The 10,861-nt window shown below is 42.5% G+C and overlaps 1 protein-coding gene and 1 non-coding gene across 2 annotated transcripts; both read left to right on the top strand.

Moving 5' to 3' along the window:
- Positions 1–128: 128 nt before the first annotated feature.
- On the top strand, positions 129–9,149 carry kif23 (kinesin family member 23). Its single transcript, XM_069686483.1, has 22 exons — positions 129–195; positions 459–522; positions 695–823; positions 1,309–1,414; positions 1,638–1,774; positions 1,878–1,990; positions 2,070–2,240; positions 3,368–3,480; positions 3,794–3,915; positions 4,003–4,105; positions 4,187–4,266; positions 4,627–4,746; positions 4,844–5,003; positions 5,104–5,265; positions 5,357–5,523; positions 5,618–5,791; positions 5,964–6,167; positions 6,782–7,015; positions 7,258–7,346; positions 7,441–7,519; positions 8,113–8,183; positions 8,690–9,149. The coding sequence occupies exons 1-22, from the start codon at positions 182–184 to the stop codon at positions 8,703–8,705; spliced, it is 2,628 nt and encodes an 875-aa protein (XP_069542584.1). The 5' UTR covers positions 129–181; the 3' UTR covers positions 8,706–9,149.
- On the top strand, positions 3,551–3,646 carry LOC138613710 (Z30 small nucleolar RNA). Its single transcript, XR_011309843.1, has one exon. It is a non-coding gene; the product is annotated as a Z30 small nucleolar RNA (small nucleolar RNA).
- Positions 9,150–10,861: the final 1,712 nt, after the last annotated feature.

Below are 10,861 nucleotides of genomic sequence, written 5' to 3'. Positions count from 1 at the left end.
TTTATGTAGTTTCCATAGAGACTTGGAGTCGGAAGAGAAAACGGAAACACGTGATCGGTTGTTGTGAAATCTGATTGGCTGCTGCCGGCTCCTTTTGAACAGCGTCCCCTGATTTGATGCGGAGGGAAGTTCAAAATTGTAGGAACAGGAACGGTAAAACTACGAGAAGCAGCGAGTTACAATGAACCGACAAGCGTAAGTCTTATTATTTTTTTAAAATATAATTTAATTTGAAGTACAATGCCCAGATGTATTATGCTTATGTTAATGACTTTGTTACAATGTATGAAACTTTTCGACGGAATCCAAACAAGGAAGGACTTGTTAGCTTAACCGTTAGCCGGGGGCTAAGAATCCGTCTCGTCTGTGGCTTTGTTAACGCCTCATCGCTTAATGTAAAGACTAACACTAACAATGAAGCCACTGTACTAAGGGAATGTGAATTTTCTTTTTTTCAGAAAGGGTAAAACCCCCCGCAGGCCTCCAAAAAAGCCTTCCAGCAACCAGAAAGACCCTGTTGGAGTGAGTGTCACTGTATTTATAGATAATTAGGCATTAAACAAACAGATCATTATATTGGGATATGATGTGCAAATCAATGTCAGGCTGTTTAAGTAAAGCTAGCTCCCAACGTTTTTCCATTAGTTCTCACGACCGAATTTTGAGCACATTTGACTAAGGTATTTTTTCTCAGGTGTACTGCCGTGTACGACCTCTGGGTGTGGAGGACGAGGAGTGTTGCATTGAGGTGATCAGCAGCACCACCATCCAGCTGCATGCCCCTGAAGGATTCAAAACAAACCGCAATGGAGAGTACAAAGAGGTAAGACATCCAGTGAACCTGGACTACTTTTTGTATTTCCACCTAGTTCAAAGTACTTAATAGAAACAACAGAGGTAGTTGCTATCATTGACATATCCATATATTCATCCAGTTTTTGTCACAATGGTGGAACGTCAAGCAATTTGTCGTAAACCAAATCAAACCATATGTCGTCCTCCCTTGTTACATACTCAACTCCTTCTTATTTCAAATTGCTATGTTATTCATCCAGTTTGGAGTTCACACATAGAGAAGGAGCTGGTTCTACTCCTTTGCATTTAAAGGAGCATAATCCAACGTGTAGGAAAACACATAACAGAATATTTTCTGTTTAACTGAAATAATTTGCTCTGACCATTTTGACCAGTGGGATAAGAGCAGAGAGCAACAGAAGTGCTGGGGAGGTCAACGTGTTAAGAAAAAGAACATTTTTTCTTCTCATGTAATGTATTCTAAATAGTCTTGTTATCTTTTTTGCTCCTCAGACACAATATTCCTTCAAAAAGGTCTTTGGCGTTTCAATATCCCAGATTGAGCTGTTTGAACATGTGGCCAAACCTCTCGTCGACGACCTCATCCATGGAAAAAATGGTAAGAGCATGGGCCTGCCTAAGAGCGATGCTACATTAATGATTACTTTTTTAAACATCAACATTTAAACTATGTCCAACTGCCTGATATGGCTATTTAATAACCGTAAATCTGTATTTTCAACCATCTGAATCTATTTTGAATTCAAGTAAATCACAAACTAAGAGCTGGTCTACTGAGGTCATTGTTGTTCCATTGATTCTCTCCCTTCTTGTTGTTACAGGTTTGCTCTTTACATACGGGGTCACAGGAAGCGGAAAGACGTTCACCATGACTGGCTCTCCAGGCCAGGGTGGACTTCTTCCTCGCTCACTCGACATGATCTTTAAGAGTTTAGCATCCTACCAGGCCAAAAGATATGTAAGAGATTAGACAGTCAAGAAATCCCTTGTATCCACATTATTTCATAATACACAGTGAAAGCTGTACATTTATTTACCTAATTTTATTCCTCGCTTTCCAGGTTTTCAAGACAGATGACAAAAATGGTATGGAGGTCCAGAATGAAGTTGATGCTTTGTTGGAGCGCCAAAGGCGTGAAAACAACTTGCCTGCTCCAAAAACAACATCCTCCAGGTAAGTCCAAGTCCTGTGAAAAATGTTCTGCTAAAGTGTAACTGATATGTAAACATGCACATTTCTACTTTGATTTCAGACAAAAGCTTGATCCTGAAATTGCTGACATGATCAGGCAGGAGGAGGCTTATGAGGCAGATGGTGTTGACGAGGACAGCAGCTACAGCGTCTTTGTGTCCTACATAGAAATCTACAACAACTACATCTATGATCTCCTGGAGGAAACTCAGGAAGATGCTATTAAACCAAAGTAAGTTTAGGAAACCTTAAGTGGAAAAGTAGCCTAATTCCCATGTTTAAATGTGATTTATTAAAGACTTGTTTTAACTGTGGTCAGATATTTAAGTATTAGATTTAAAGTGTAGAGGATTTTAGAGGTGATTTATTTGTTTCTGTCAGAGTAGCTGGAAGACAGAATTATTGTCTTTTCTTTTTACTAGGTGGAATGGTGGAGGCACACCAGTGCGCCAGAACACTGAGTTCATGTATGTGATCAGTGAATACTCAAACACCAGACATCTCATCAATGCTGGAGACTTTCTTAAACCTACCAAAATGTTCTAAAAACAATTGAAAATTGAACAAGAAAATCGCAAAAACTAAAAAGTTACCTGGAAGTAGAGCTGGGTATCAGTGGATTTTTTTTCTCTTTATAAGGGCCAAACTGACATCAGAATTTCAGTACCTAAACTAATACAAGGGGTTAAGCAAAAAGCTGAGTCCACTAGGTTTACTTGACTTTGTGAGAGTAGTGAATATGGGTATTCAAACAAGCAGTTTCCCAATGTTTTACAGATCAAACGATTAATGAAATCTGAGTAACAAATAATGAAAATAATCATGCAGCCATAAAGCCAAGGCTCTCAACTGTTAAAAAGCCAAACTGTATAAAAAGTTTGCATGATTAAAATGCTCTCAGATTGGACAATTTCCATGAAATAAAGAATAAAAAGTATGTGTCCATCATTACAAGCATTCAGTACCAAACTGTGGCGCTCTCTCTGTGCTACGCACATTCCGTCAGTATCAGACATTGCTGAGGTTTGTTACCCAGCTCTACCTCTAAGTTGACTAACTGATCACAGACTTTGACTGTTACTGTCTCCAGTGTTGATGAGTTTCCTTTTAGTCCTTCAGATCAATAAATCCCCTAGCTGCTGCTTGTAGATGTTGTCATGGCAGAGCTCCTGTCTGTCCCTTCACCTGCTGTTTGTTGCTTTGTATGGCGCTTCATGATTGTAACTGTTTGATTATTTTCCATGGCTGAAACCACCCATCATTAATATCCCCCTTTATGTCTTTGATACTCGATCGTCTGTTGCATAAGATTACAGTTTCATGTCTTCAGTAACTAATGCTGTTATCTTCACAACGTAGACCGCCTCAATCTAAAATCCTCAGAGAAGATCAGAACCACAACATGTATGTGGCTGGTTGTATGGAGGTCGAAGTCAAGTCTGCGGAGGAGGCATTTCAAGTGTTCTGGAAAGGTAAGTTGTTGAAGGATCTATATGTAGTAATCATAGCATCAAGAGTGAAAAAAGAGAGTAAGGAACAACACTGCAATGATGATGGTAGATGTGACTGACTTGGTATTGCTGACCTCCGGGTCGGCTCTGACCAGGAAATGACCTCCTTAATCTTCTCTCTGAGCAGGTCTTGCAAGAGTTAAATGGATCAGTCGGGAGTTTTGTGTATAAAATAGCTTATAGTAGTTGAAATAGCAGAGGATGCTAGTGTAAAGATGCTAACTGTAAATAGACATTGGTTAAAAAGTGTTGCCTCGACTCTCCGTTGTTTCAGGTCAGAAGAAGAGGAAGGTTGCAAACACCCGTCTGAACCGAGAGTCCAGTCGCTCTCACAGCGTGCTCATCATTAAACTGGCCCAGGCTCCTCTTGATGCAGATGGTGACAACATTCTCCAGGTCTGTTGTGCAAAGTTGCACTGCTATGATTCATAAATTCGATGAATTATGAGCACTGGAGTAAATGTTAAAAAAATTGTTTGTCAGGATAAAAACCAGGTGACTGTTAGCCAGCTGTGCCTGGTGGATTTGGCAGGAAGTGAGCGCACCGGTAGGACAGGGGCAGAAGGCACTCGTATACGCGAAGCAGGTTGGTAACCCAACACCTCAAAGTATGGTTTTATTTGTTGCTGAAGTTCATGTGAGATTAAAGATCCTTCTTTCATTGCAGGTAACATTAATCAGTCTTTGCTGAATCTGCGGACATGCATCGAGATACTCCGAGAGAACCAGATGTGTGGCACAAACAGGGTACGATTTACACGACTGAAGCTGAACTGTGTTATATAACTTTATACTATATAGTTTTTCTAATGTATTTAGATCAGATTTAAGTCCATTGTCATTGCAGAGATTACAAGTAGTGATGTACTTAAAGAGGGGGTATTATGCTGTTTCACATTTTAAGACTTGTATATAATGTTACAATGTTGGATGTCCAGACTAAACGTGGGTGAAGTTTCAAATCTGTAGGTAAAAGTATGTTGGAGTAATCCCCAGGCTTCTCAGCTCGGTCTGCAGGCTGCTGTGAACGCCAGGTTTCACACAGTTTCTTTTTCTACACGCTGCACTTTGTGACCTCACAAAGGTAATGTAAGTTCTCTCTTATAGATGGTTCCCTACAGAGACTCTAAAGTAACTCACCTGTTCAAGAACTACTTTGATGGAGAGGGCAAAGTCCGAATGGTTGTCTGTGTCAATCCCAAGGCTGACGACTACGAGGAAACTTTGGTGAGTTTATCCTGCACTTCCCATGTCTCCATTACATAAACAATCATGTAAGCTGCATCTATTTATGTCTGACACGAGACGTTTTCTGTTTGTCCAGCTGGTGATGCGGTTTGCAGAGTTGACCCAGGAGGTGGAGGTGGCTCGGCCAGTGGACAGGCCCATCTGTGGCTTCACGCCGGGCCGTCGCCATAGAAACCAGGTCTTTAAAGAGGAGCTGTCTCGCAAACTGGAGGAGCGGGGCGGTCCGACAGACAGGGGTGAGTTATGCATTGTGTAAACAAATGTGGAATATTTTCTATACTTACGTTTGCAGAACAAACGTTTTAGCAGTTGGGCTGATTCTCTCTGTTTCCATAGATGTGCCCACTGTTTTAAGCCACATGATGCACAGCCTCCCACCTTTACCGTCCTGTGAGCTGACCGACCCTCACGACGACATCACCCTGCCCAGGCTGATCGAAGCTCTGCAGAACAGATACAGGGTCAGGCAGATGATGATCGACGAATACAACCAAGCAGGTGCCCACTCACATTCTAGCTCAGCCCTCGCCTCTCTGCTGTTGAATTTCTCCTCGTGGCTCACCTGTTCTCTACTTTCATGTTATTTTAGCCAACATGATGAGGTCCATGCTTCAGGACTTGGACAGCAACTTCAATTCAAAGGACAATTTTATTCATGAGCAAAATGGCAAGCTGATTGAGAAGGACAAAATCATCCAGAACAACAAGGCGGAGATCGAACGGTTGGAGAAGAGAACCAAGATGCAGGAACACAAGGTGAGAGACGCAAAACATTCCAACCTCCCGCTGACTGCTGGGTTGTAGCTCTGATGCTCAGTTTCTTAAATGTCCCATCGGGGTGTTTTTTCAGATTGACATCCTGCAGAAAACCACTAAAATCTATGAGGATGACAAGCGTTCACTGCGACAAGAGCTGGAAACCAGAGAGCAGAGGCTGCAGAGGGAGCAGTCGGAGAAGAGACGCATGGAGCAGCGCATGCACGGCGTGGTTACGGACACACAGTATAAGTGGGAGAAAGAATGTGTGAGTTACTCTTCTGATAACACAAAATTAGATTTTTTGTTCTTCAGCCTGCTTAAGTGGCACAAACGTTTACAGCCTTTGATTATTTAGTTTGTCAGGCCTCAACTTTCCCACTGATCATTACGACAGTCAGTGGCGTTGCACTTAACAATGTGTGTTTCTTGCTGTGCAGGACAGACGCGTTAATGCGATGCAGCTGGAGATGCAGAACAAGCTCTGGGTGAAAGACGAGAAGCTGAAGCAGCTGAAGGCCATCGTGACGGAGAGCAAGACTCCAGGTCGCCCTGACCCTCCCCCGCGTCAGACGCAGCCTAAACGGCCTTCCAGAGAGGAACGCACCCCTGCGAAGAGATCGGCCTCGCCCTCCCCTGTCCCTGTAGGTTGTGGTGACAATGCAACCCTAAAGCACCTGCCCATCCTTACTGTATCTAACCTTTAATGCATGTGTGCAGCCTTTCCACTTTACTCCCCAGTGTCCTGTTGATTGTCCTCATGTCAGCCCAGTGCCAGGGCCAGTCAGTGCCACTAGAGTTGAGGATGTTGAGATGAATTCCGCCCACAGCACCAGTAGCTCTTCGTCTGTGGCTAGCTGCATCTCTGCATGGGAGCAGCGGGCGGTCCAGGACAGCAGGCAGGGTTATCAATCCCCCAGTACGCCCTTGAGAACACCGCCCCCAGCAGTCCCCTCAGCCAGCAGGCCCAGGAGAAGAGCTGTGTGTTTCATTAGAGAGGAGGAGGAGGAGGAGGAGGAGGAGGAGGCCAAGTCCCCTACTTTTGATCTAGATATAATTGAGAGGAGCTACAGGGTTAGTGAGTTAGCCACAGGCAGCAGCACGACATGATATAAAGAAAGTGTCTCATTAGACTGTTTTCCCCAAATAACAGAAAATATCCCAAGCCATTTATCAGTTTCATAGCAGATATCTTTGTCAGTAATTGACGTAATCCTTACCCCAAATGTCTTATTTTTTTCTCCCCCTCGCTCTGTAGACCGCAACCCCAGTGCGGCCGCTGCATCGTCGCTCCCGCTCTGCCGGCGGGGAGAAGTGGGTTGACCACAAGCCCTCCTCCAGCCTGGACTTGGGTACAGTGTTGCAGCCCGTCATCCCCAATGCCATCCAGGTGTCTGCACCAAGTGAGAAGGCCCTGTCCAAGTGCGACAGATATGTGTTAACACACCAGGAGGTCGCCTCTGATGGAGAGATACAGACCAAACTTATTAAGGTAATGAATAACGCAAGAGGATACATGATGCTTTTCTGATGTCAGGTCCTCTTCAGCATCTTTTTAATGAGGCTGCTTTGAAATCCATCTTTTTGAGGAGAATCAAGATCAATAAAACAGTTGTGAGCTTTGAGAGAACATATATGAGGTTCTGGTAATGTTACATCTTACTGGAACCACAAATCCCTGCTGAACTGGAACCAGTTAACGTAGGTCATTACCTCATCCGTGTTATTTTTCAGGGTGAGGTGATTAAAACCAGAGGAGGAGGACAGGCTGTCCAGTTCACCGACATCGAGACACTAAGACAGCAGCTCACCACAGCCCCGAGGTAACTGCCTACAGCTAATTCTGAGCTGCACGTCAGAACATACGTTATGATGTTTTAACCTTTTATTTATGTCACTTTGCGTGTTTGTCTGCAGCCGCAAAAGAAGATCTTCAGAGGGCAAAGCTGCCAACGGAGATCAGGCAGATGGAGCTTGGACTGATGTGGAGACGAGGGTAGAGTGACGATATTGATTAGTTTCCAATAAATGATCATTGCATGAGTGTTTTGGTTTAGAACAGATCGTGTAATCGACTTAACTGTGCATGTGCATTGAAGCTAGGTGACACGCCTGAAACAAATCCAGACGTCTCTTGCAATTAGAGAATTTAGATTGGGTAAAATCTGTCATAATATTTTCATCAATGATTTATTTGGTGATAGTTTTCTCTGTTAAAAACAGTTTTGTCTGAAACATTATGTCATAAAATACTGACGAGGAAGAAAAGCAGTTAAAACAAATAATGATGAATCAATGATCCAAAAAGGTAGACTATTAATTTCAGCAGTAAATGTAATAAAATGAACTCTGATGCTTCAGTTCAGCTCTAAACGGAAGCTATCTAAGGATTTATTGCAGGGTTGTACATATTCATTTATCTGTGTTATGTTATCTCATACCGAAGTCTTAAGATTTCAGCATTATTGTTGCTGTTTTATGTTTTCTGCTTGTTGCTAATGCATCTTTTACTTGGCGACATGATTCAGATTAAATGTATCAGCACTTCCGAGTACAGTGGGGACTCAAAATATGTCTTTCTGTTCACAGTGCTCTGTGGCCATGGAGATGAGGGCTGGATCAAAGATGGGTCCTGGCTATGAGCATCATGGGATCACAAAGTAAGAGGTCTTATTTTATAGATCACATCTAAAACCCCTTTCCCACTCAGCAAACATCCGACTTTTGTGCTTAGTGGGAAAGGTTACAATCGGCATTCAGACCCGGGTCAAATGACTCTGCAGTGGGCCCCCTTTCTGGCACGATGCTATGACGCACATTGAAGTTCCAGCCGCTGTCGCGTAAATACAGAAGAACAACATACAACAGCAAATTGGTTCTTTGTTTTGTGCAAGATGCAGCAACACTGGCAAGACAGCAAGGTGAGAGAGAGCTTCTTCTGATCTGAAGGGAAGAAGAGATAAAGCGACAGGTTTCTGTTTACTTAGGCCGAAAGGAGTATACTCCACTGGCAATGGGAAAAGAGACAATCTGCGTTTATAAGAAAGTCTTGCCGGGTCTGAAAAACCCACAGCAACGCTCTAATTTTGGTGGGAAAGGGGTTTGAGAATAGCATTTCCTTTGCTGTACACACTATCTGAATGAGCTCTTTTCTTTTCTTTTACAGGCGCAGAAAACCCTGAAAGCAGCCGTCAGCTGCTCCAGAGATCACTTCCCTCTGCCCTCGCGTGGCTGTTGTGCAATAGTCTGAACTTTTTATATTTAGCTCTAGCGATATTTAAACATTTTCCATGGTTTTTATATATGCAAACATGTATTCATGATCACCAAAGGTTTTTTTTGTAAAATATATTGTAAGTTTGTATTTGAACCTGTAGAAGAAAACATGTTATGTGATTGAGTTAAGGACGGCAGCAAATATGTGGTTTGTGTGGATCTGCTGCTGGAAAGAATCAGTTTGCACATTTGTGTGTGTAATGTAATCGCTTTTATTACTTGGCACATTGGGAGACACTACATGACTGTCTGCTGCATTACTGTCGCTGTCTCTTGATTAGAGAATAACACCAAGCTTCATATAGAGTGATTTCACACTAACATCTGATCTCTCCTGCCTTCACTGTAAACTGAGGAATAAAATTCCTTTGCAGCAACAGTGTTTTGTGCATGTACAACACAAACTTGACAGTACACTGCATCCAAGCAACTAGCATCAGAATAATTTCTGAACACTAGATGGCGCCACAGGATAGCAGTACATTAAACCCAGAGCTTAAGTTGCACTGCAGGAACTCTTGAGAGGCACAAACATCCTGATTCAGGTCTGAGCAGACATCTCAAATACTGCACAAGTCTAAGTGTGTCAAAATGACAACACTACTAACGTAATGTCAATCGAAAGAAACAGATTTAATGCGTCATTTATGATAAGTTCTAGGGTCTTTGCAGTTGCGTGAGTAATTATACGCAGCTTTAGAAATAATCGATTAACAGTCCTTGCCGGTCAGCAGAACAGTTGATTTGCTCATGAGGACAGACTGCCCGTATTCAAGACAAAAATAGTGCTTAAATCGAATGTGCAGTTGGAGCTCTGGGCCGCCCTGTGCCAAGAGTGTTGCAATATTCGTATAAACAAAGTCTGCTTTCAATTACTTTGCAGAAATTGCTTTTCTGTGCTCACGCTTGATTAGATATTCATTATGTTAAACAAGACACCTTGTATATAAATCCATATTAAATTAGTCTGGTTGGCTGCCTTCACGTTGAGTCAGCTGGGTCCTAGGCATTAAAACGTCTGAGTGTGGCCCGGGACGTCACTGTTGTGTGATTCAGTGTTGGGAATCATGATTCTCTGAAGGGAGCCAGATCTTATGGCTCCCAAGAGCCGGACAGAGCCCTAAGATCTGGGGTGAGACAGTGGTCAGACTCGCCAACATGCCTGCACTCTATTCTCCCCTGTCAACACTCACGCATATTTAAAATTCTGCACTTTAAAAAATAAAAGGAAACAGCAGCATAATGTACGAACAATTAATCAACGTCATTGATTTGCCAAACATTTATGATACAGCTCTGGTAGTCGGCACTATGTTGTGGTGACATGATTCAGGTGCACGTGACCTCGTACAGCGGAGTTGCAGCTGAAAAAGGCTGCCTGTGGTAATTCGGCATAAAGGGGAGTGCATCTGGGGCGGGCAGGTAAACAACTTTAAAAAGACGACTTGGTTCCCGTCGTTCACAACCAAAGAGCCGTTCAGAAGAATCGGATCATTCGTGGACGTCACAACACTAGTGTGGTTGGTTCGATCCTTAGCTCGCAGTTTGTTATCAAGCCACTAAACTTACTAGTTTTTTTTATTCTAGTTACCAGAAAAAATGTGTATTTTTCTAAAAGGGCAAAAACTGACCTTGTTAAATGAGATTACTGTATTATTTTCATTAATGCATTACTGTGAAGCAGGTGGAGCTGGAGCCAGTTTTAATACCTTTTTATACTAATGGGGATAATTTAATCTATAACAATGCATCACATTTTATCTGAGGATCAAATGTTATTAAAATAGTGAAGTTTAAAGTAGCCTACATAATACTCTTAAGTCCCTAAAAGTTGTTATGAATTACAGTACTGTAGAAAAAGTACTCAGTTACTTTCAACCACTATATTTGTGTTTTCTCCTGCTTTAAAGCAAACTAAGTTATTGACGAGGGCGTATTTAAAACCACTTCATGCAGACAGGAGTGTGTGAAACATTGCCTGAAAACTGCAGCAAAACTCCAACTTTCAAAAAATGCCAGTGTCCACTTTCACCATCTCTTTCCACTTCACCTGAGCATCACC

This window comes from Semicossyphus pulcher, unplaced genomic scaffold, assembly GCF_022749685.1.
Source record: "Semicossyphus pulcher isolate SPU_LCO1_2020_fin unplaced genomic scaffold, fSemPul1.0.p SCAF_8, whole genome shotgun sequence".
In the NCBI taxonomy this organism is placed as follows: domain Eukaryota; kingdom Metazoa; phylum Chordata; class Actinopteri; order Labriformes; family Labridae; genus Semicossyphus; species Semicossyphus pulcher.
This window is presented reverse-complemented; position numbering and strand designations above follow the sequence as displayed.